The 26,580-nt window shown below is 47.4% G+C and overlaps 2 protein-coding genes and 1 long non-coding RNA gene across 6 annotated transcripts in view; 1 reads left to right on the top strand and 2 right to left on the bottom strand.

The window, feature by feature from the left end:
* LOC137542432 (cadherin-like protein 26) overlaps positions 1-24,582 on the top strand; it is a 604,516-nt gene extending 579,934 nt beyond the window's left edge. Inside the window, exon 20 of the mRNA XM_068264331.1 lies at positions 24,522-24,582. The gene's annotated coding sequence lies outside the window, so the exon portion shown is untranslated. The remainder of the gene's footprint in view (positions 1-24,521) is intronic.
* LOC137542433 (uncharacterized) overlaps positions 1-26,580 on the bottom strand; it is a 163,192-nt gene that overhangs the window by 110,806 nt on the left and 25,806 nt on the right. The window lies entirely within an intron of this gene.
* LOC137541925 (RNA-binding protein 25-like) lies at positions 16,202-24,958 on the bottom strand (the record flags this gene model as incomplete). The annotated part of the gene is made up of 4 exons (XM_068263492.1): positions 24,817-24,958; positions 24,595-24,695; positions 17,014-17,340; positions 16,202-16,969 (listed from the first exon to the last, which is right to left on the bottom strand). Coding segments are annotated over exons 1-4 (1,338 nt in total), but the record flags the coding sequence as incomplete, so codon positions are not given.

Here is a 26,580-nt window from a genome sequence, read left to right on the forward strand (position 1 = left end):
ATATTCCGCTTTAAGCTTTCTGTTAACAATGCCCTTCTTCTTGCCACTCTTCCATAAAGGCCAACTTTGTACAGTGCATGACTAATAGTTGTCCTATGGACAGGGTCTCCCACCTGAGCTGTAGATCTCTGCAGCTCGTCCAGTCACCATGGGCCTCTTGGCTGCATTTCTGATCAGCGCTCTCCCCATGTTCGGCCTGTGAGTTTAGGTGGATGGCCTTGTCTTGGTAGGTGTACAGTTGTGCGATACTCCTTCCATTTCTGAATGATCGCTTGATTGTGCTCCGTGGGATGTTCAAGGCTTTGGAAATATTTTTGTAGCCTAAGCCTGCTTTAAATTTCTCAATAACTTGATCCCTGACCTGTCTTGTGTGTTCTTTGGACTTCACGGTGTTGTTGCTCCCAATATTCTCTTAGACAACCTCTGAGGCCCTCACAGAGCAGCTGTATTTGTACTGACATTAGATTACACACATGTGCACTCTATTTAGTCATTAGTCATTAGCACTCATCAGGCAATGTCTATAGGCAACTGACTGCACTCAGATCAAAGGGGGCCAAATAATTATGCACACACCACTTTGCAGTTATTCATTTGTAAAAAAAAAATTGGAATCATGTATGATTTTCGTTCCACTTCTCATGAGTACACCACTTTGTGTTGGTCTTTCATGTGGAATTCCAATAAAATTGATTCACGTTTGTGGCAGTAATATGACAAAATGTGGAAAACTTCAAGGGGGCCGAATACTTTTGCAACCCACTGTACCTACCTGTTGTTTACTGTGCACCCACCCACTTATGTGAGCGCACGCAGTGTCACTGTGCCTGTCCGGTACCTGTTAATTGAACCTGTGTGACTGCACAGACCTCAGTCACATCATGCAACCCACATGGCAGCCAGCTTCACCACCACAAGGTCCACAAGACATGAGGAATGCAACCCAGTTGGCAGCCAGCTTCACCACCACAAGGTCCACAAGACATGATTAATGCAACCCAGTTGGCAGCCAGCTTCACCACCACAAGGTCCACAAGACATGATGAATGCAACCCAGTTGGCAGCCAGCTTCACCACCACAAGGTCCACAAGACATGATGAATGCAACCCAGATGGCAGCCAGCTTCACCACCACAAGGTCCACAAGACATGAGGAATGCAACCCAGTTGGCAGCCAGCTTCACCATCACAAAGTCCACAAGACATGATGAATGCAACCCAGGTGGCAGCCAGCATCACCACGACAAGGTCCACAAGACATGAGGAATTCAATCCAGTTGGCAGCTAGCTTCACCACCACAAGGTCCACAAGACATGAGGAATGCAACCCAGTTGGCAGCCAGCTTCACCATCACAAAGTCCACAAGACATGATGAATGCAACCCAGGTGGCAGCCAGCATCACCACGACAAGGTCCACAAGACATGAGGAATTCAATCCAGTTGGCAGCCAGCTTCACCACCACAAGGTCCACAAGACATGAGAAATGCAACCCAGTTGGCAGCCAGCTTCACCATCACAAGGTCCACAAGACATGAGGAATGCAACCCAGTTGGCATCCAGCTTCACCACCACAAGGTCCACAAGACATGATTAAATGGTAAAAGGATGGGTCGGCACCACCAAAGCAATATTGCTGCCTTGCCTGGAATAAAAGAGCTATAAATTACTTTGGTGGTGCCAACCCATCCTTATACCATTGCTTTGTGTTCCCCCTGAGGTGCTGGGGTAGAGGTCTTGGCACGCCGGCCTACTCTTTCAGTGTTCCTCCAATCTTCAAGTGTTTGTACCAAGGCATGGTGAATGCAACCCAAGTGGCAGCCAGATTCATCACAACAAGGTCCACAAGACATGATGAATGCCACCCACGTGGCAGTCAGCTTCACCACCACAAGGTCCACAAGACATGATGAATGCCACCGCCGGTGTATTCGTCAGCCTCAGCCACCCTGTCTGCCACTGGCTAAGCCTCTCTCTGGGATTGATCCAATTCAATTTTTCTCCTTATGCTTTTTTTAAGTCACCAGCAAACAAGAATAGATTTTGACAGGACCTTTTCACCTACCGTTTGGTACTTTTGCAATTGCAGAAAGCTGAAAAGTTATTTTAAACAGAAGTTGAAAAATGATCTCCTAGAAGAAAGCTTGAATTGATTTGGCCCTCTTTCTATTCTCCTGGCCGCCCTTCCCTGTTCACTTACTGTGTGTGGCTGCCTCAGGCTCCATGACCCTCACCCCCCAATGCCCCAAGCCATGCTGGTGTGCATGTGCAGAGCAATCTTGCACACATGTAACACACATGCTCATTCAGACCTTAGAGAGTGAAGCCGCATGGGCCTGCAGAGGACAGACAAAACTAACTACTTATTCCTGCTGTAAGCACCTTTGCCACTTCCTGTCTGTGGTGGTGGGCGGATACCCCATCCGTCAGACTCAGCCGTGTCCTCCAGACTCCTCCTCCACCACATATTTTGCTGCTCTCTTCTACCGCGATGACGCTTCTCTGTCTTCACGGCTTGACTTTTACTCTGCATCTCTCTGATGTCCTCACTTTTCTGGGCATTAAGGGCTTGATTCACTAACAATAGCGCAGCATAACTGTGCGGGTTAGCTTTTGTTACGCGCGCTAGTGAATCACTGCCACTTAATGAGGGCTCCCTGCACGCTACGAGCGCCAATGGCAACGTAGTGCGTGTAATCGGGTTAAGTCAGGGGAGCGGGCACTCAGCACACGCTATGCTGCGGGTAGTGCAGCATAGCAAGAGCTAGGAAATTATGCCCGCTCACCCTGCAAATAACGAGTGCTGCACTCGTCCTGCCCTGAGCCCCTGCAGGCCCAATCACATTAAAGGACGTTATCCCCACACCCTGATTGGCCCATTAGGCTGCCTATCAAGTGATACGCTGCACTATAGTTAGTGGATCAAGCCCAAAGTCACTTCACTGCTTCTGGTGCTGCCCACTGCAGCCTGCTGCCCTGAGCCACTTGATTCAGGTTGCTTCATGTTTGGTCCAGCCCTGCACCTGTTCTCCCAGAATACTCTGGGGCAGAAGGCTGAATATCTAAATAGCCTGGTTTAAACATCACTAGGTGGGCAGGGTTACATACCACTATACTGATATATGCTGAAACCAAGATAAGTAAAGTAAAATTGGGCATCCTGAATAATGTATTATATTCTACGACATGTCATTATGGTGCCTATTTATAGGACAACTATCATGTAAAATTAAATGTAAAATTAAAATACATACCAATAAAATGAACATTTCTCCCAGAGTAAAATGCATTATAAATTACTTATTTCCTATGTTTCTGTTGCTTACAGTAAGGGGTAAAAAGCTGCCAGATCTGACAGATTTTGGGCAAGTCAATATTCTCATGTGGGATTCTAGGTATTACTGTTTATTCTTTACTAGAGCACTCCCTGGAAAGGATGGTATACAAAGAGGCCTGCCGGCCTCCATACTCGTTTGCACATTATTTTGCCAGTCTGTATGAGCAACCAGGCTCGGACTGAGCCACCAAACCACCGATTTTACCATCGATGGGTCCCAGCCGCCCCGCCTCCTGGGGGCACCAGAGCTGAGAAGGAGGGGGCACAGGCAAGGAAGGGGGTAAATTGTGCACAGAGCGGCGGGGAGGGGGGAAGCCTCCCCCCCCCCCCCCTCCCTCACCTAGGGGTCCCCTCTTCCGCGCTCCCCAACCCTCTAGAATTGCAGCCAGCCAGCGGCAGCAGCAGGGAATAGCTTACCGGCATCAGATCGATAGCTCTGCGTGCCGCTGGCCTGGTCTCCGGCACTGACGCTATCCAATCACGCTCTCACAGTACTTCCTGTGAGAGCATGATTGGACAGCGGTGCAGGAGACGGAGACCAGCAGCGGCACGCAGAGCTATCGATCTGATGCTGGTAAGTGATTCCTGATGTCTGACGTCGGCCGCATACAGCAAGGACAGCGCGTGAATGCCATGGAGACGGGGCTGGGCTACAGGGATACAGGGGATAGTGACTGGCAGGCAGAGCTGGGCCGGTTCAAATTAAAGCAACAGAGTGGCACCAGCTGCTGCTACAATGAAATAAAAAATAACAATTACAAAATGATTACAAAAAAATTAAAATCAGCACCTGTTTTTTAGGGGGTGCTAATAGGGTGCTTGGACAAATTTAGGGGGTGCTTCAGCACCCAATAGCACCCCCCTGGTGCCGCCCCTGATAGTGCATCGTACTCTGGGAGAAATGTACATCTTATATGTATGTATTTTACACAATGTTTCACAATAGTGGTCCTTAAATATTAGAGAGTTGTTTACCTGATTTACCACTAATTTTACATGTATAGCAAGCTTGAGGCACATCCAAGACTGATAGACTTCAACAAATTTGGCAAGCCGCTCCCTCAGTGTAAATGAATGTGAGTGTGAAGGCGTGGCAGCACCAGCCCTTGCCAATACTCTCTGGCGAATGTTTCTCAGAAGGGATGGCTCAGCCATGATCTGACACTCGAATGACACAACCTCACACTGGCGTGAAACGACATATTCTTTGGCTGGCTCCCTAATGGGCATACGGACACTTAAACAACTGCTGTTTACCCCGATTTACACCATCCAATGCTTGGAGGACACATGAAGGAAATACTAATTTTCTGTGTCTTCTTTTTACGCAGTATTTCTCCTTGGTGTATGAAGGAGAGAGATTTCCTCTAAACATCTCTGCTCAGTTTGTGTTTTCAGAATGTCCTGCTGTTCTTGCTCCGGGCTTGCCTGCAAATCCTGACAAAACAATTAGTCAGCATTCTCTGAGTCACCGACAGATTGGCTAATTTTTGCCGAGAGTGCTCCTCTGCCTTCCTTCCCCGTGACGAGATCCAGGTACGCTCACATCTGTGCTCCAGGTGTTGCGATGCCTCTGGCGATTGGAGGAACATGCGTATGGATGAAGGAGATGGGGAACGCACTCGCAACACAGAATCCGGAGCTTCAGTAAGGAACATAAATTTACATGGACACCTGCGGTGTGTGACCTCTGTCTTGCCAACAACAGACCCTCAACGTAAACATGCTTTATTTTTTAATATTGTACAAAAAATTATAAACAAAAAGCAGGTTATTAAAGAACTTTTTGGGCTTTTTGTTTCAGATGCAGTTGAGCTACGATGAAAAATTCTAGGCGTGCCGGTTAAAAAAAATTAAAAAAATTAAAAAAACATCGCTAGCGCCAGAGATATCGGGTGCTTAACTTACGTTGCCTTGTCCCTTCCAACTTTAAGTAGTTTCCTTATGGACAAATACAGAGCTCCAGTTCATTAAAGTGCTGCTCAAGTAGGTCACCATTATTTCCATCCAATCTCCAGCCTCTGAAGCAGTGCAGAGGACGGAGCATGATCACATGAGATGGGCTGAAAGTCTGCTTACAGTTAGGTTTGGTTTCTCTTTTTTTTCCGATGAGAACTTGATGGAACTGAGTTTTCGACCTGGAGCTGCATTTTACAACTACTTAATTTATCTCCTTAGTCTTAGCATAAATACACGACAATAAGTCTAGAAATGTAGGTCTTACTCACTAAATAAAGTATAGGCGTTGACTTACACATGAGTCACGGGCAACACTGAGCACACTGTTGTAATGTGTGTACTATAAGTGACATTCCCATTTACAGCAAGTGGTAAGTGATACTTTCTTGATAAAGGAAATGCCAAGAAAACACAGGTCTGGAAGTCCTGGCCACGACAATTAACAAAGAAAGGGGCAGGGGAGAAATACTGGGCTGCATGAGGGGGAGTGGTTGTACTTAAGGGACACATATGCGGACTGGCCTGGGGGGATGAGGGGCAGATGCTCCCCGGGCTGCCTCCTGCCTCTGTGTTTTGGGCTGCTGCGTGGATGCCTAATAAAAGAGGAAAGGGCCGACTTCTTTCCTCTCTCGCTTCTCCCCTGCTGTGTCCCATCAGTAGAGAGGCTGCAGTGATCAGTAGAGTTGGGCCGAACCTCCGATTTTCGGTTCGCGAACCGGGTTCGCGAACTTTCGCGAAAGGTTCGGTTCGCGTTAAAGTTCGCGAACCGCAATAGACTTCAATGGGGATGCGAACTTTGAAAAAAAAAATAATTATGCTGGCCACAAAAGTGATGGAAAAGATGTTTCAAGGGGTCTAACACCTGGAGGGGGGGATGGCGGAGTGGGATGCATGCCAAAAGTCGGGTCCACTGAACAGAACAGGTATGCAGTGGTGGGTTCACAGCACAGGTATGCAGTGGTGGGTTCACAGCACAGGTATGCAGTGGTGGGTTCACAGCACAGGTATGCAGTGGTGGGTTCAATGAACAGGTATACAGTGGCGGGTCCACTGAACAGAACAGGTATGCAGTGGTGGGTTCACAGCACAGGTATGCAGTGGTGGGTTCACAGCACAGGTATGCAGTGGTGGGTTCACAGAACAGGTATGCAGCCAGACAGGAACAAGCTAAGCCTAACTAATCTTTCCCTGAGAGACAGTCTGCAGCAGCTCGCCCTACTCTGACTAATGCAGGCACACGAGTGGCCGTAATGGCCGCCGCTGCCTGCCTTATATAAGGGGGGGTGGGGCTCCAGGGGCTAGTGTAGCCTAATTGGCTACACTGGGCCTGCTGACTGTGATGTAGAGGGTCAAAGTTGACCCTCCATGTGCATTATGGGGCGAACCGAACTTCCGCAAAGGTTCGCCTGCGGGACGCGAACGCGAACCACTGAAGTTCGCATGGAACCGTTCGCAGGCGAACCGTTCGGCCCAACTCTAGTGATCAGCCCCAACAAAGGATCAGCTGAACGGGCAGCGTGTACAGTATGTGCACGCAATGCACAGTATTGTTCTTCTTCCTGTGTGGCGCCCCGCCCCCTGTCTTGCCGCCGGCAATTTCAAAGTGTGTCGGCCAGCAGTGAATTTTCAGAGGTGAACAGAGACAGGAGTGCTGTCAGGCTGGGAGCATCCGAGCATCTGTGGGACATGTGGAAGGGAGAGAAGGCAGGACTGCACCCACCGGCGTAACTACCGGGGATGCGACCCCATCAGCCGCAGGGGCTCGCCAGCCATGTGCGGTGGGAGTGCTGCTGCCCGCCCGATTCTGGGACCCCCCAGCCAAGTGTTGTCTAAAAGGCGCCGCCCCAGTTCATTCCCCGAATCCCCGCAGCCCGCAGTCTCCCGGGAGGCAGAGCAGGGCTACGGCAAGATGGCTGCCGAAGCCCTGCACTGGAGACTATTTGTGTCTCCAGTACAGGGCTTCAGGCGCCATCTTGCCATAGCCCTGCCCTCTGCCTGTAAGCATGGGAGATTTGCTTCAGGAGGATCATCAGGGGATTTGCGCACCGGAGGCCGGGAGAGGAGACTTCTGCCTGGTGAGTGAATTGTTTTTTCTTTTTTACAGGTGGATTTTATTCTGGTGACTGCTGCCCAGTGTGCGATTTTCTGGTGACTGCTGCCCACATGAGATTTTCTGGTGTCTGCTGCCCACTGTACGATTTTCTGGTGACTGCTGCCAGGGACGGATCTGGGGGGGGCGGGGGGGGGGCAAGCGGGTATCTTGCCCCAGGCGCAGTTTGTTGAATTATTATAAAGGCGGCAAAATTTGGATGGGGAATGGCAGTTTAGGCGCCAAAACCTGACCTTGCCCCAGGCGCAACTTGGCCTAGATCCGTTCCTGACTGCTGCCCACTCTACGATTTTCTGGTGACTGCTGCCCACATTACGATTTTCCGGTGACTGCTGCCCACTGTACGATTTTCTGGTGACTGCTGCCCACTGTACGATTTTCTGGTGAATACTACCCACTGTACGATTTGCTTGTGAACGCTGCCCACATTGCGATTTTCTGGTGACTGCTGACCACTGTACGATTTTCTGGTGACTGCTGCCCACTGTACGATTTTCTGGGGAACGCTGCCCACATTGCGATTTTCTGGGGAACGCTGCCCACATTGCGATTTTCTGGGGAACGCTGCCCACATTGCGATTTTCTGGTGACTGCTGCCCACATTGCGATTTTCTGGTGAACGCTGCCCACATTGTGATTTTCTGGTGACTGCTGCCCACTGTACGATTTTCTGGTGACTGCTGCCCACTGTACGATTTTCTGGTGAACGCTGCCCACTGTACGATTTTCTGGTGAACGCTGCCCACATTGCGATTTTCTGGTGACTGCTGCCCACTGTACGATTTACTGGTGACTGCTGCCCACTGTATGATTTTCTGGTGAACGCTGCCCACTGTATGATTTTCTGGTGAACACTGCCTACATTGCGATTTTCTGGTGACTGCTGCCCACTGTACGATTTTCTGGCAAACGCTGCCCACTGTACGATTTTTTGGCAAACGCTGCCCACGTTGCAATTTTCTGGTGACTGCTGCCTACATTGCGATTTTCTGATAACTGCTGCCCACTTTACGATTATTTTCTGGTCACTGCTGCCCACATTACGATTTTCTGGTGAACAGGGATGCTCGAATAGTACTTTTTAAAATCCGAATTGATCCGGATCCGGATATCCAGATATCCGAATCCGGTTCGGATATCTGAATCCGACCTTTTAAAAATGCGGATATCCGAACGCATTATCCGCGGATATCCGACCTATTCGGATATCCAGTTAGTCAAACCGGAAGTGCCTTTTAAAATGCTTTAAAACGTTTTTAACCTTTAAAAACACCTCCTACCCTCCTACCTCCATTTCTCTCTCTCTGATTTTGTCTTCCATGGATTTGTAGGCTGTCTAAAGCAAGCTCACATACATTGGCCAGGAATTGAACCCAGGTCAACTGCTTGAAAGGCAGCTATGCTCACCACTATACCACCATTGGCCGGGAATCGAACCCAGGTAAACTAACATTACAGGCTGAAGCCAGCCATTTCACTCATCTCTTCAAACTACAAGAAAGGCCCAGGAGTTGTCTTAGCTACCGTAATATCTATGTTACGGCAGGGCCCTTATTACACTTTCTCTTACAGGGCTATGGAAACCGTTTTGCCCATGCGATAAAGCGAGGTGCAAAAATGAATTCATGCCTAGCTATCAACCTCTGGGTTATGGGCCCAGCACACTTCCGCTGCACCACTCTGCAGTCTGCTTACATTTGTATACAATCTTCAAGTTTAAGAAGGGTACATTCGTTCCCTTCACAAGACACAAAAGGCAAGGCCGTCCCTGGGTGGGCTTGAACCACCAACCTTGCGGTTAACAGCCAAATGTGCTAACCAATTGTGCCACAGAGACTGTGTATGTAGTTGCTGCTAAATGGCTTTCTGGGGTTCTATTCGGACAACTGTTGAACACTAAAGGCAAGGCCATCCCTGGGTGGGTTTGAACCACCAATTTTTCAGTTAACAGCCAAATGTGCTAACTGATTGTGCCACAGAGACTGTGTATGAAGTTTCTGCTAAATGATTTTATGGGGATGTATGTGTGTCTTTTGGAGGGAGGAAGTAAGTTTAACACCACTTTTTCCTGCAACAAAGCGTTCACTGTGTGGCAGCAGAGTGGTGCAGTGGAAGTGTGCTGGGCCCATAACCCAGAGGTTGCTAGATTGAGACCATCCTCAGCTAGGTGTACTATGTTTTTTACACCTTGCTTTACTCATGGGCCAATTGGCGGCCATAGCCCCTTAAGAGAAAGTGTCATTAGGGCCTTGCTGTAACATAGATTGTAGTGTAACTATTTTAACTAATGTACCCTTCTTAAACTTGAAGATTGTATACAAATGTAAGCAGACTGCAGAGTGGTGCAGCGGAAGTGTGCTGGGCCCATAACCCAGAGGTTGATGGATTGTAACCATCCCCTGCTAGGCATGATTTAATTTTTGCACCTCGCTTTATCGCATGGGCAAAACGGTTTCCATAGCCCTGTAAGAGAAAGTGTAATAAGGGCCCTGCCGTAACATAGATATATTACGGTAGCTAAGACTACTCCTGGGCCTTTCTTGTAGTTGAAGAGATAAGTGAAATGGCTGGCTTCAGCCTGTAATGTTAGTTGACCTGGATTTGACTCCCGGCCAATGGTAGTATAGTGTTGAGCATAGCTCCCTTCCAAGCAGTTAAAGTCAAAAAACACTTGCGCTCAAAAAAATATAGTAATGGCCCTTTGCAATAAGCCCCAGGTGCTGCTCTCCTTGACTGGATGGAGCCAGTTACTGGTAAAAACAAGAAGGTAGGGGGAGACAGAGAGCGCTCCAATGGTGCATTAACCTAAATGTATAATGTTCACACGCTTAAAAAGTTACACTTACAATTGTGATGATAATGCTGCGCTTTGCTTTGAAATCCGCCAGTGGGTAACCTCAGCCTAATCCTGCCTGGCTCAGGTGAGGAAGGCGTGGACTAACGCCGAAACCGGTAGTGACGTCAAACAGTAACAGCGGCGCACAGCTTTCTCCCTAGACGGATGTCCTCTTGCATTTCCATCTGCACCACCCGCCCTGGCCAGGCAGGATTAGGCTGAGGTTACCCACTGGCGGATTTCAAAGCAAAGCGCAGCATTATCATCACAATTGTAAGTATAACTTTTTAAGCATTATACATTTATAAACATTATACATTTAGGTTAATGCACCATTGGAGCGCTCTTCCAAGCAGTTAACCTGGGTTCAATTCCTGGCCAATGTATGTGAGCTTGCTTTTGACAGCCTACAAATCCCTGGAAGAAAAAATCAGAGAGAGAGAGAGAGGCCTGGTGCACACCAAAAACCGCTAGCAGATCCGCAAAATGCTAGCAGATTTTGAAACGCTTTTTCTTATTTTTCTGCAGCGTTTCAGCTAGCATTTTGCGGTTATAGGAAGAGTTTTTGGTGTAGTAGATTTCATGTATTGTTACAGTAATGCTGTTACTGAACAGCTACTGTAACAAAAAACGCCTGGCAAACCGCTCTGAAGTGCCGTTTTTCCTACACTTAACATTGAGGCAGAAACGCCTCCGCAATCCAAAATCTGCAGCAGCCCGGGAGTATGCGTTTCTGCAAAACGCCTCCCGCTCTGGTGTGCACCAGCCCATTGAAATACATTACCCAAGCGTATCCGCAGCCGCAAGCGGATCGCAAAATGCAGCCGAACCGCTCTGGTGTGCACTAGGCCAGAGAGAGGGAAGTGGGGAGGAAGGTAAAAAAAAACACAAGAACAAGATTGTGGGGTGCAATTTTAGGAATAACAATCAGCCAGGAGCAAGCTAATAAACTTACAAGAGGCTAACTAATCTTTCCCTATGAGAGTCTGCCAGCAGCTTTCCCTAATTACTGCAGGGACACGAGTGACTGTAATGGCCAGCGCTGCTTGCCTTATATAAGGGGTGGGGTGGCTCCAGGAGCTAGAGTAGCCTGATTGGCTACAATGGGCCTGCTGACTGTGATGTAGAGGATCAAAGTTGACCCTAATGGTGCACTATAGGGGCGAACCGAACATCCGGGAAAGTTCCCGTTCGCATTCGAACGCGAACCACCCAAAGTTCACCTGGAACCGTTCGCCGGTGAACCGTTCGGGCCATCTCTAATCATGAATAACATAATTGAAAACTTGGAAAAAAATTGATTGGAACTGTATATCAAGTAATTGACAATCCATCACACACCATCCTTATTTCCTTTTGAACAATGCAGATTGCCGGGTTGTCCTGCTGATCCTCTGCCTCAAGCTCTTTTAGTCAATGCCCCTGAACAAGCACGCAGACAAGGCACAGACCCCTAGAACATATCTGACAAGAGCTTGTCAGATATGCTCTGTGACCACTATGGATGCTCATTCAGAAATTTCTGCATTGGATATCGGAATTCCACGGAAATCCGATTTACCGTAACTCAGTAATTTTAGCCCAATCACAGAACTTGGAAGCATTGGACCAATCAGACAATGCAGAGTTTTTCAGCAAAAATCTGATTACCACAGTAATTTTAAACCAATCATAAGATTCCGGTTTTTCGATTTCTGATTTTCTGATTTCCATTTTCCTCAGCTATTGGAATAAAAGGAACATTGGAAATCCAATAAATGGAAAATCAGAAATCTGAAAGTTGAAGAAACAGAAAATGAAAAAAATGAAAATGAAAAAAAAAAAATACAGAAATTGGCAATGGCGGGAATCACAATTTGTGTGAAATTGGAAATAGGCTTTTCTGACCATCCCTAGTGACTACTCTCCCCTTCTTACACACATTAGCATGTGGGTTTGATATGGCTGTGTAAAACTTAAAGCTATAGGCTTGCTATACACCAGCAGTTCTGGATGCTTGCTTGGCTTAACAAGGGTGAAAAGGGATAATTTGCATATTCAGTGGTAGTGCATTGTGGGTAACCACAAATGTTCACTTATAACTGAATTATTGCAAATTTCCTTCTGTTTTAAGATGGCAAATTACACCAAGCTTTGCTTTTTTAGTAGGAGGGCTTTTTGGTTCCTTTTATCCCCCTATACATTCCTAGCAGTTTGGGTCACCCTGAGCTGCTTGGTTACTCTGTTACACACATTAGTGTGTGACAGGGTTAAAGGACTTCCAAGGCCAAAATGAAGAAAATGACACTTTACCTTTTTCTTGGCAGAATCCACGGAGGACGCCCTGCGCATCCTCCGCTCCGTTCCGCCGTCACTCTAGGCCTTTCTGTTCCCCCAGGGCTTGTCCCGACCCCACCGAATGGGTCGCATCGATTCCACCCCTAAGATGGCCGCTGCCTTGATCCGCGGCTGCGCAGTATGCTTTGCGCCCGACGTACGCTTCAGGAGGATGCCGGGACCCAAGGCTGCGCAGGCGCACTCGTGGCAAAGTGTACTGCGCAGCCGCGGATCAAAGCGGCGGCCATCTTAGGGGTGGAATCGATGCGACCCATTTGGTGGGGTCGGGACAAGCCCTGGGGGAACGGAAAGGCCTAGAGTGACGGCGGAGCGGAGGTCACGCAGGGCGTCCTCCGTGGATTCTGTCAAGAAAAAGATAAAGTGTCATTTTTATTCATTTTGGCCTCGGAAGTCCTTTAAACGCAGACCTACCAAGAGCACAATAATAAAGCTGGCACTAGATGGAGCTCTAGCACGATTGCAATGTTCTGAGGAGATCCAGGGCCTGCAGCACATATTATAGTAGGACATCAACTTAGCCACATGTCTGTGTCTCTCCGGAAGCAGGAAATTTGGGCGCATGAGGCAGGTGGACAAAAAGGGCGCCGCCATTCACTCCCATAATAAATATCGTTTAAATCGGCGCCCAACAGGAAAAAAGGGCGCCGGAGAAAAATAACGTTTTAAAAGCGGCGCCCGGAGACTTTTAATGTTTTATAACTGTTTCTCATGATTACACATTATTTAATGATTTATAATTTTTAAAACATTATTTTTAAACGAAAAACAGTACAATATTTTTTAAAACATTACTTTTAAACGAAAAACCGTACAAATTTTTTTTTGCATTTTTAAACGAAAAACCGCACCATATTTTTTTTAAAACGTTATTAATGCTTATCACAGGGGGGTCTTAGGTTTAGGCACCAACAGGGGGGTCTTAGGTTTAGGCACCAACAGGGGGGTCTTAGGGTTAGGCACCAACAGGGGGGTCTTAGGGTTAGGCACCAACAGGGGGGTCTTAGGGTTAGGCACCAACAGGGGGGTCTTAGGGTTAGGCACCAACAGGGGGGTCTAGGGGTTAGGGATAGGTACAGGGAGGGTTCTGTGTGAGAGTAGGGTTAGGTATAGCTTTAGTAAAATTCTTATTAATGTTTTATAAAACGTTATTATAAATTTCAATTTTTAAACAGGGAAGATTAACGTTTTTTAAATTGCCGATTTTACACACATTATTTAATGATTTATAACTTTATAAAACATTATTTTTAAACGAAATATAACACAATTTTTTTAAACGTTATTCATGATTATCTTTTAAAACCCTGCGCCCTTTTTTCCCGGCGCCCTTTTTTAACGTACGCGTGTCTCTCCGTTGTTTACAACAGGTTAGTGTTTATAACAATAGACAGAATATTCATATGTAGATAGAATATACTTGTTCCTGTTCACTATGTCAGCCTATGGGTTAAGCTGTTTTATAGTCTATATCAGTAATCTGCAAACTTGGCTCTTCAGCAGTTAAGGAACTACAAGTCCCACAATGCATTGCGGGAGTCTGGCAGCCACAGTCAGGATTCATATTGTTGCATTCGGCTGATAGAGATGATACTAAAGTTGGACATCAGCAGAGCCACATGTCTGTATCTCTCCTTTGTTTAAAAAAAAGATGCTGTTGGCTGCATTGTGACACTAGCCTGCACCTCCACAACTGAACACTGGTAGCATTTGCACATAAAGCTGCTCGTATATGAGTGCCTCTAGCTTAGTGCAAAGGCACGGCTGTACAGCACACACTGCACAAGGGTAAATATCTGTTTAGCCTTGGGTTCTCTTTAAGTTTGACTGCATTTGCTGTATTCTTGTTTCAGGAGTGTGATTCAGACACTACTGCAGCCAAAGAGATCAGCAGGTTTGCCAAGCAACTAGTATTATTTATAATGGAACAAAAGGTATTTTTCCGTTAGCCGGGCGCATCCACTAGGTGGCGTTAATTACTATTACCCCTCCAGGCCGCCATGGATAGTAGGGAAAGATGTGATTCTGGTGGAGTTTTATCGCCACCTAGTGGATGCGCCCGGCTAACGGAAAAGTACCGGAAAAAATATGGCAGCCTCTATATCCCTCTTACTTCAGTAATCCTTTAATGCAAACCGTGCACATAATTTTCATATGTAAAAATGATTATTATTTCCAGATTAACAGGAGGCACTTGTATGTCTTGTACTTTTGTTACTGTTGTGTGTAATGGCTATTGTTCACATTTGAAATAAAGTGTACAAATAAGAAGAGAATACAGGCTACTTATCTTACATTTCAGGGATTTGAGATCAAAACCTTCCCAATACGTGGAAGCCATTTATATGTATTAAACATTTTTAAAGGGCTTTTAGTCCTGAGACCCACTGGGAGCGATTGCTGCAGCTGTAGATCCGTATGTGGGTGGTGGTATTTGTATATACACTGGGTTGCTCTGCATATATACCTTATGCAGAGTAGGCTAATTGTGTGTATACTCCGCATTGCATGTGTATGCCCATGGCCGGCCTTTGACCTGTGCGACCGGAGCGGTCGCACAGGGCGCCGGCCTCCAAGGGGCGCATGTGCAGAGGTTTCTATTCCCCTCACTCGCGGCTCCCTCCGATCTCCGGCACTCACTGTCAGCCCTGTTCAGCTGTGGGTGAATCGGCAGCTGTGATGACAGAGGGAGCCCAGTGGTGGCGCTGTGTATCTCAAATACAGGAAGTGCTTTCCTGAATGAGCACTTCCTGTATTTGAAGTATACAGCGGCTTCCCTCGCTCTGCCATCAATGCTGCTGGACCACCCACCGCTGAACTACATGGCTGGCAGTCTTGAGTGCCGGGGATGGAGGGAGCCACCACAGAGGGGAACTTGTTGCAGCCCACAGGTCTGTGTGACAGGAGCACATCTCCCAGCTCCCACAGAGTGCCAGCAAACTGCAAGCAAGGGGGACAGCAGAGAGGCAGGTCAGTCACTCAGGGGGCTTTACATAGATAGAAATGCAGCCTTAATGGACCGGACTTTGTGCAGCAGTACACACACACACACACACTCACTCACTCACTCTGTCTCTCTTCCCCCTCTCTCTACTCCTACCATCCATCCCTATATCTGTCTGTCTCTCTATCTCCCCATGCATCCATCCATCCCTATATATCTGTCTCTCTCTCTACTCCTCCCATCCATCCATCCATCCATCCATCCATATCTGTCTGTCTCTCTCTCTCTCTCCCCAAACATACATCCATCCCTATAGCCCTGTCTCTCTCTCTCATATATGTCCCTAGATTATCTATTCCTATATCCTATCTATCTATCTATCTATCTATCTATCCATCCATCCATCCATCCATCCATCCATCCATCCATCCATCCATCCATCCATCCATCCATCCATCCATCCATCCATCCCTCTCTCTCACCCTCCCCCCCCCCCCCCCCTATGTTTTTCTCTCTCTCTTTTTCTCCCTCCTATCCCTCCCTCCCTATATCTGTCTCTCTCGTCCTCTCTCTTTCCTCCTCTCTGTCTCTCCCTCCCCTCTCTGTCTCTCCCTCCCCTCTCTGTCTCTCCCTCCCCTCTCTGTCTCTCCCTCCCCTCTCTGTCTCTCCCTCCCCTCTCTGTCTCTCCCTCCCCTCTCTGTCTCTCCCTCCCCTCTCTGTCTCTCCCTCCTCTCTCTGTCTCTCCCTCCTCTCTCTGTCTCTTCCTCCTCTCTCTGTCTCTCTCTCCTCTCTCTGTCTCTCTCTCCTCTCTCTGTCTCTCTCTCCTCTCTCTGTCTCTCTCCTCTCTCTCTGTCTCTCTCTCTGTTTCTCTCTCCTCTCTCTCTGTCTCTCTTCTCTCTCTCTGTCTCTGTCCCTCTCTCTCTCTCTCTCTCTGTCTCTCTCTGTCTCTCTCTCTCCTCTCTCTCTGTCTCTCTCTCTCCTCTCTCTCTGTCTCTCTCTCTCCTCTCTCTCTGTCTCTCTCTCTCTCCTCTCTCTCTGTCTCTCTCTCTCTCCTCTCTCTCTGTCTCTCTCTCTCTCTCCTCTCTCTCTGTCTCTCTCTCTCTCCTCTCTCTCTGTCTCTCTCTCTCTCCTCTCTCTCTGTCTCTCTCTCTCCTCTCTCTCTGTCTCTCTCTCTCCTCTCTCTCTGTCTCTCTCTCTCCTCTCTCTCTGTCTCTCTCTCTCCTCTCTCTCTGTCTCTCTCCCTCCTCTCTCTCTGTCTCTCTCCCTCCTCTCTCTCTGTCTCTCTCCCTCCTCTCTCTCTGTCTCTCTCCCTCCTCTCTCTCTGTCTCTCTCCCTCCTCTCTCTCTCTCTCCCTCCTCTCTTTCTGTCTCTCTCCCTCCTATCTCTGTCTCTCTCCCTCCTCTGTCTCTGTCTCTCTCCCTCCTCTCTCTGTCTCTGTCTCTCCCTCCTCTGTCTCTCTCTGTCTCTGTCTCTCTCTGTCTCTGTCTCTCCACTCTCTTTCCTCCTCCTCTCTCTCTTTCCTCCTCCTCTCTCTCTCTTTCCTCCTCTCTCTCTCTTTCCTCCTCTCTCTCTCTTTCCTCTCTCTCTCTCTCTCTCTTTCCTCTCTCTCTCTCTCTTTCCTCTCTCTCTCTCTCTTTCCTCTCTTTCTCTCTCTTTCCTCTCTCTCTCTCTCTGTATGTCTCTCTCTCTCTCTGTATGTCTCTCTCTCTCTCTGTATGTCTCTCTCTCTCTCTCTCTGTATGTCTCTCTCTCTCTCTCTCTCTCTCTCTCTCTCTCTGTATGTCTCTCTCTCTCTCTCTCTCTCTCTGTATGTCTCTCTCTCTCTCTGTATGTCTCTCTCTCTCTGTATGTCTCTCTCTCTCTGTATGTCTCTCTCCCCCCCCCCCTCCCTCCCTCCATCCATCCCTATATCTGTCTCTCTCTCTCTCTCTCTCTCTCTCTCTCAATGTATATATATTTGTCTGTCTGTCCATCCCAATATTACCTATTGTGTGTGTGTGTGTGTGTGTGTGTGTGTGTGTGTGTGTGTGTGTGTGTGTGTGTGTGTGTGTGTGTGTGTGTGTGTGTGTGTGTGTGTGTGTGTGTGTGTGTGTGTGTGTGTGTGTGTGTGTGTGTGTGTGTGTGTGTGTGTGTGTGTGTGTGTGTGTGTGTGTGTGTGTGTGTGTGTGTGTGTGTGTGTGTGTGTGTGTGTGTGTGTGTGTGTGTGTGTGTGTGTGTGTGTGTGTGTGATGAGGGGGCACCATAATCAGGCTTCGCTCAGGGCGCTGTAAAACCTAAGGCCGGCCCTGTGTATGCCCATTGAATACAACTGCCTGCAGGGATATTATCTTGGATATCATTGCATTTATTTCTGTTGCTGTACATGAGGTTAATGTACACTGCTGATTATGCTACTATTCATGTTCTTTGCACCCTATACAATAAATCCCCTGTGTCCCTGAGTCCTCTCCTGTCCTGTGTCCGTGCTTTTGCACTACTGCGCATGTGTGACACCAGGGCGGCCATTGCAACAGGAGGAGGACGGGCATGTGTGTGTGCGCGCTTGCATGCGCACTGACATGCGGCGGCAGTGACAGGGACGGGAGGGGGGTTGTGAGGGAAGCCTAGAGCCCATTATTGTAACGTTGTTAATAAACTGCCTTTATTCATTTATTCCTGGACTTGTCATTTGTTATTTCTCACATAGTGACATTTTCTGCTCTGTTGCATAGCTTGTGCATTGTCCATGTTGTCTCATGGGCAATGCATAAATAAAAGCGTTACACTAGGTTACAAAACATTATAATAGACATTAGTATTTGCACAGACATCATAATCGTTGGTGTAATAAGAAGACATTATCTGCCGCTTATCTCATAACATGTGTGGCGTCTCTGGGATGCCTGCTTGAGAATCCGGACGTGTTCGTCCTCAGGGAAGTGACGTGGTAAACGTCTGCTAGCGCAGATGCTGTGGAGGTGCACACAGGGGGTGTAAGGCACTGCGCACACTTCTGCGCTTGCTCTGAGTCGCAAAGCCTTCATCAAAATAGAAAAATCGCATTGCAGCAGTGTGTACAGGTCTTTGCAATTTTCATGATTTTTCAAAAGAATGTGTTTTTAAAAATGCAGCGCAAGCGCAGCAGTGTGTACAGGCCCTTAGGAGGAGGAGACGGGACCGAGGGGATAGGCAGCCCCAGTAATTACCTGTGCATGGATGCTAACAGAGCAAGGAGAGGAGAGCGTGGCAGGACCATAGCTGCAGGGTGACGTAAGAACATCTATAACGCCATAGAATATAGAGGTGCTTATTAAATCAATTATAATAAATAACGTACTACTAGTAGTTACCCATACAGTGAAGCCGTGCGGCCCTTATAAATAAGGGAAGTAGAGATAGCAATAAAGAATAAGGCAAAATGGGAATCCAAGGCAATAGAAGGTGCTGGGAAAAATAAGGTGACTGACGAATGTACAAGGTAGGGAGTGCAGACTATATTTGTAATGGAGAAGTTAAAAACTTCCAGGTATTGGAATTTGTTGATGGATGGTCCTCTATTGCCATCTAGTGGCCAAAAACTAACATAACTTTTATGCAATATTGGAACTAAATAAAAGTAAATGCAGAGAAGTGGAGAAAGAAAATGTCTTAAAGGAGAACTGTAGTGAGAGGTATATGGAGGCTGCCATATTTATTTCCTTTTAAGCAATACCAGTTGCCTGGCAATCCTGCTGAACCTCTGCCTCTAATACTATTAGCCATAGACCCTGAACAAGCATGCAGCAGATCAGGTGTTTCTGACACTTTTGTCAGATCTGACAAGATTAGCTGCATGCTTGTTTCTGGTGTGATTCACACTACTGCAGGCAGATGGCTCAGCAGGGCTGCCAGGCAACTGGTATTGCTTAAAAGTAAATCAATATGGCAGCCTCTAGATACCTCTCACTACAGATCTCCTTTAACCGGTTCAGCACTACAGTGTCGAAAACCTTATGCATCCAAGCAAGGATCACCTCCCATTCATTCACCAATAACTTTATTGCTACTTATCTCAATTAATTGATCTATATCTTGTTTTTTTCCGCCTCTAATTAGGCTTTCTTTGGGTAGTACATTTTGCTAAGAATTATTTTTTTCTAAATCCATTTTAACAGGAAGATTAAGAAAGAAATGAAGAAAATTCATTATTTCTCAGTTTTTGGCCATTATAGTTTGAAATTAATATACGCTACCATAATTAAGGCTAGTTACACACCAGGACGTTGCGTTTAGGAGACGTTATAGGGCACATAACGTGCCCCTAACGCAACGCCTGATGCTCTCTGGTGTGGACGTCGGAGTGAGCCGCGTTGTGCAGCTCACTCTGGCGTCCGTGATGCGTACTCTTGGACGCATGCGGCATCACGTGGTCCCGCCCGGCCAATCGCCGCACAGAGCGGCCGCTCCAGGAAGTAAACACTGCACGTCACTGAGTGCAGTGAATATTAATTAGCCATGTGCCCGGCCGCTCTCCCCTCCTCCCCAACATGACTGAGCATGTGCAAACAGTCTAACGCGGCTTAGCCACGTAGAACAAACAGCATGCAGCACTTTGCTGCGTTACAATGTAACGCAACGTGGGCAGTGTGAACAGCCCACTTGTGTTACATTGCTGTGCGTTGGGGGAGCGTTACAGGCTGCACTAACGTGCGCCTGTAACGCCCCTGTGTGCAAGAAGCCTAAAACTCATGTATTTTATTTGCCCATCTGTCCCGGTTATTACACCATTTAAACGATGTCCCTATCACAATTTATGGCGCCGATATTTTATTTAGAAATAAAGGTGCATTTTTTCAATTTGCGTCCATCACTATTTATAAGCGTATAATTTAAAATAATATAATAACATACTCTCTTGACATGCATATTTAAAAAGTTCAGACCCTTGGGTATTTATGTTGTTTTTGTGTTTTTTTTTATTGTATTTTTTTTTATTTTTTTTTAATAAAAAATGTATTTGGGTAATTTTTGGTGTGGGAGGAAAACAGCCAATTTTACATGTAAAATAATATTATAGTTTAATAAAAAATCTATGTGGGTGCAGTTTACGAATCTCGCATCCAGGAAAGCGTCAGTATTTCTCCGGGGGACTTAGACTGGTGAATGGGAATTATATTCCCATTCACTGATCGGGGGGCTAGCGGCGGGCAGCGGGAGCGCGCCCGATCGTGCGCACCATGTGGCGGCAGCAGCAGAGCCTATCTGGACGAGTAAGTTCGTCCAGATAGGCTGAACTGGTTAAAGTAAGGCTAGTGGTAGTGATAGAGCAAGTATATGCAATCTCAAATGTGGAGGGGAATATTAAAATTGCATATAAAAAATGACATAAAGGGCATAATTTCAAGAACAAAATTTAAAGTTAAAAGAGAGCGGCACGGATGATTAAAAAGATACAAAATATTTTTATATGGGAATAATGTAAATGGTCCGTATTTTCTCTAATTGTTTCTTTAACCCATCTGGAGTGAGGGTTTTAAGAGTTTGTGTTCACTGGCGTACCAATAGGGGATGCTACCCCTGCCATCGCGAGTTGGCCCGGGGCCCCCCTAGGGCCCGCTCTGGGAGTTTTTGGGGGCAGGAGGGGTCGCAGCATAAGAGGAGAGCTGTGGCCGCAGATCGGTGGGAAGGGGGGAAATTTCCCCCCCCCCCCCCCCTCCCTCACCTCGGGCTCTTTTCTTAGCGCTCCCCCTCCTGCAATCATTGGTGGTGCTCGTGGCAGCCGCGGTGGCTGAGCACATACCTCCTTCTGGCCTCCGATCACTAAGCGCTTCATAGAACTTCCTGTTTACACAGGAAGTTCCATAAGCACTTAGTGATCGGAGACAGGCACACCGGCCAGAAGGAGGTATGTGCTCAGCTTGCCTGCTGCCGTGGCTGCCACGAATTTTTTTTTGCAGGGGGGCCCAGGGCTTTCTAGGTACGCCCCTGTTTGTGTTCAAAACATCTCCCTACTCTTAAGGGGAACCTAAAGCGAGGCGGCAATATTTATTTCCTTTTACACAATACCGGTTGCCTGGCTGTCCTGCTGATGTCTGTGGTTGCAGTAGTGTCTGAATCACACACCTGAAACAAACATGTAGCTAATCCAGTCACACTTCAGTCTGACATCTGATCTGCTGCATGCTTGTTCAGGGGCTATGGCTAAATGTAATAGAGGCAGAGGATCAGCAGGACAGCAAGGCAATGTGCACTGTATAAAAGGAAATAAATATGGCAGCCTCCAGATCCCTCTCATTTTAGGTTCCCTTTAAGGAGCCCCAGGACCACCTAACGCCAATTGGCGTCAAGTCCTAGGGTGGGGTTTTGCAGGAGATCACCTGCATCTCCGCTTGAATGACAGTTATCAGTCTCTCAGCGGCGATTGCCGCTAGGACACTATTAGACGGCGAGATCGTCGTTTATTTACTGTGTACAACGCTGTGACACGGCTGTCCTTTCTGGAGGCAGGGATGCAATCTGCTGTCATAGGCTGAAGCACATCACAGCCGATCGTGCTGATTGGCTGGTGGGGGGAGGGAGGGTTAGAAATAAGAAATATTAAAAAAAAAAAACATCCTGGGAGCGATCACATCCCACCAACGGCAATCTCTGTTGGTGGGCAGAGGGGGGGGATCACTTATGTGCTAAGTTGTGTGGGCCTGCAGCGAGGCCTTAAAGCTGCAGTGGCCTAATTAATAAATGTGGCCTGGTCACTAGGGGGTTTAAGCCCGTGATCCTTAAGGCTATGTTCACATAATGAAACGCGGATGGGCGTGTGTTTGGAACGCAACACGTACGAACGCACGCTATCTCTATTTTTTCCCCACTGTTCTTTTTAACATATCCTGCAAATTTTGTGTTTCTGCCATGTAAGGGGGCTTTGCTATTAACTGCTAAAGTTGGTGGATTTTGCTTCATTAACTGTAATTTATGCATTTTAAGAGAAACTCCGACCAAGAATTTAACTTTATCCCAATTAGTAGCTGATACCCCCTTTTACATGAGAAATCTATTCCTTTTTACAAACAGACCATCAGGGGGCGATGTATGACTGATATTGTGGTGAAACCCCTCCCACAAGAAACTCTGACCGTGGTACTCCTGGCAGTTTCCTGTCTGTGAACCTTGTTACATTGTGGGAAATAGCTGTTTACAGCTGTTTCCAACTGCCAAAAAAGCATGCAGCAGCTACATCACCTGCCAGCAGTAAAAATGTCACCATGTAATAAATGTCGAAATGTAAATCAGGGATTTAAAAGATTTTACAATGGGCAAACACTGACTAATTAATTTATACATAATTATTGTAAAAATGAAGCACTTTTTTTATTACATTATTTTCACTGGAGTCCCTCTTTAAATGTATATTTTTTTCTTTGAAATTTTAAAATTGATTTTCTCAAAAACTATAAGGTCTTTTTGAAAAAAAAAATTCCTCTTGTTCCCACCAGTGGCGTTCCTACCACAGGGCACAGGGGGGGCGTGGCGCACAGGGTCAGAGCCGGATTAAGGCTAAATGGGGCCCTAAGCAAAGTAACTGATTTGTCCCCCCATCATGTCGTAATAGAATCAGAAGTTGCAGCTGCACAGCAACATGCCGCACACACCGGGGCAGCCGAGCTACTGGTTGCTATGGGCAACAGCCCGCTTTCCTCTGTGGGTGCACAATGCTGGGAATAGCAGCGGCAAAATGCAGAGTGAGAGATGAATGGCTGGGACATTTGCACTCAGGGGCTGGGGCACCCCTGTGAAGAGGGCGCCAGATATCACAGCAGCAGCACTTTCCCCCTGCATCTCCAGCCTGGCAATAGCAGAAAGCTCTGGACACCGCCAAACCGGAAGCTGTTCCCCAGACAGAATTACATAACCACCCCCACCACCGAACAACCGATTTCCTCCCAAACTAGACAGCCACCATGCAGCCTCCATCCCAGTGAATACGATAGTCCAGCAGAGAAGTCATCCGCAGGGGGAGAATGACAGCACCAGATGACTCACATTCACCAAGCAATAGAGGTCCCGTCATCCGGAGCCCATCTGTCTCCTCTAGAGTGCTGCCGCTCTGTTACTACTACTTGTAACGATAGGTGTCAGCAAAACAGATGTCTGATTATTAGGTGATCTGCAGTATCACCAATAATGCAGACACTATTCCTGATTATGTGGTGATCTGCAGAATCACCAATAATGCAAGTATAGCAAGGCCACAGAAGTGATAGCTATATGTAATTACAGGTGTTTTGGTGCAACAGTAAGTACTGATAGGTTTGTAGATACCTCACCAGAGGAGCTGGTGGGTACTAGCAGTACAGAGGTACCTCACCAGTGACAAGGGCTCACTGGTGAGTGTAGAGTGGTCGGACTAATCGAGTTGGCAACAGACAGGCAGATGAAGTACAAATTCGGAAGGCAGAGGCAAGAAGATTAAACAAGCAGAGTCGGCAGTAAGATCAGATGGGCAAAGGTACAGGAGCGATAAGCGAAAGAGAAGTCGGAGCAAGCCAGAGTCATACACAGATGATATACAGTCTTTTCAATTCTTTATAATTACAGCTATCAAAAGGTCTGAGCGCTAACACGAAGTATTCGCAACAGCAGACAAGTTGTGAGTGATTCAGCCGGGCTTAAGAAATGGAGGAGACACTGGGAGCACGCCCACACCCATCAGCCGATGGGAAGCGACGAGCGTCTCCTCTGACGTCAGCCGACCGGCCGGTCAGCTGACGCGGCTCCTCCCCGCATAAAGGTCCTGTCTGTGCGCGTGCGCACGCGCTAATGCGACCTTATGTGCGGCAGAGAGACCCGTCCTCGGCGTGCTAGACGCCCGAGGTGCGGGCACATTGCTAGGCAGGGAGACAGAGGCAGCTGCGGTGGTAGCGCTGTTCACCGCAGCTGCCTTGCCACTATTCATTACAGTACCCCCCCCCTTGAGGCGTGGACTCTGGACACGTCCTGCACGGCTTCATAGGATGTATCTCATGAAATTTCTGTCTCAACTCCTCAGCATGTATGCGATGACCCGGCACCCAAGATCTCTCCTCAGGCCCATACCCCTTCCAATGAACAAGGTACTGTACCGAGTTGCGCACCCAACGAGAATCCAAAATCTGCTCAATCTCATATTCAGGCTCTCTATCAATCACCACGGTGGGGGAGAGGAACCCACATGCACAGCCGGCTTCAATAAAGACACATGGAATGACTTCACACCTCTCATACTAGATGGCAGTGCGATCACATAAGTCACATCATTGATCCTTTTGGATACAGGGCATGGGCCTATAAATCTGGGGACTAACTTTGCTGAGATTGTTTCAATGCCAGATGCCGGGTTAAAACCCACACCATGTCCCCTCGTACAAATTCCCATTCCATGGACCGTTTCTTATCTGCCTGCTTCTTCTGAGTCCGAAACGCCTTTTCTAGGTTATCTTTGACCATAGTCCAAATCTCCTTCAATGATCCCTGCCAAACTTCCAAACCAGGGAAAGGAGAAGACACCACTGGCAACGGGGAGAATTTGGGAGATCTCCCCGAGACCACCTGGAAGGGTGAAAAGCCCGATGAGGTGCTTTTCAAGTTGTTGTGCGCAAATTCTGTAAACGGCAGAAACTTTGCCTATTCCAACTGAGCATCAGCCACATAGCACCTAAGGAACTGTTCCAAAGACTGATTAAGAAAAAGAATAGCCTTTAAAGCACCACACTAAACCAAAATGCAAGAATCAATGAAAAAGTAATCTTTATTATAACATCATAAAATTAAAAGCATATATAAAAACAAGACCATGAGTCTGGGGTCCCAAAGGATAATATATAATGAATTGATACATAGCACTGATTATAAATAACAAAGGTAGTAGTACTACAGTGCATAGTGGTAATATAAATACAATAAACTCTCGCCAGTGCCAAACAAAAATCTACAACAATCAAAAAACCACTATAGATCTATATTCCAATATAGATAAATGTTCTATACAGTGCAAAAATACAATGAGGCAGTAAGTATAGTGAGCAGAGATATACAATGCAAAGTGACACGTTTTTATATATGCTTTTAATTGTATGATGTTATAATAAAGATGACTTTTTCATTGATTCTTGCATTTTGGTTTGGTGTGGTGCTTTAACCACTTGAGGACCCACCCTTTACCCCCCCTTAAGGACCAGCGCTGTTTGTTGGGATCTGTGCTGGGTGGGCTCTGCAGCCCCCAGCACAGATCAGCGGGCACGCAGAGCGATCAGATCGCTCCCCTTTTTTTCCCCCTATGGGGATGATGTGCAGGGGGGGTCTGATCGCTCCGGTCTGCAGGCACGTTGCGGGGGGGGGGCACCTCAAAGCCCCCCTCCGCGGCGAAATTGCCCCCCTCCCTCTCCTACCTGTCATGCCCAGTGATCCGGGCTGCACAGGACGCTATCCATCCTGTGCAGCCAGTGACCGGACGTCCCGTCACATGGCGGCGATCCCCGGCCGCTGATTGGCCGGGGATCGCCGATCTGCCTTATGGCGCTGCTGCGCAGCAGCGCCGTACAATGTAAACAAAGCGGATTATTTCCGCTTGTGTTTACATTTAGCCTGCGAGCCGCCATCGGCGGCCCGCAGGCTATTCACGGAGCCCCCCGCCGTGAATTGACAGGAAGCAGCCGCTCGCGCGAGCGGCTGCTTCCTGATTAATTAGCCTGCAGCCGGCGACGCAGAACTGCGTCGCTGGTCCTGCAGCTGCCACTTTGCCGACGCACGGTATAAGCGTGCGGTCGGCAAGTGGTTAAAGGCTATTCTTTTTCTTGTGAGTTTCATGCCATTTTTATAGCTCATAGCACACCTAGGCCTTATTATTAATTATTTATTTAATATTGTAGTGGTGCTTGTTCCCTCCTTCTTTTCATGTACCAAAGACTGATTAACTCTTTCAGTTTGCCCATTGGTCTGTGGGTGGTAGCCGGATGAAAATGACAGATTCATCCCTAAATGATGACAAAAGGCTCGCCAGAATTTGGACACGAACTGGACTCCCCTATTTGACACCACATTCTCCGGTATACCGTGTAAACGGAAAATGT

This window comes from Hyperolius riggenbachi, chromosome 12, assembly GCF_040937935.1.
Source record: "Hyperolius riggenbachi isolate aHypRig1 chromosome 12, aHypRig1.pri, whole genome shotgun sequence".
NCBI lineage: Eukaryota > Metazoa > Chordata > Amphibia > Anura > Hyperoliidae > Hyperolius > Hyperolius riggenbachi.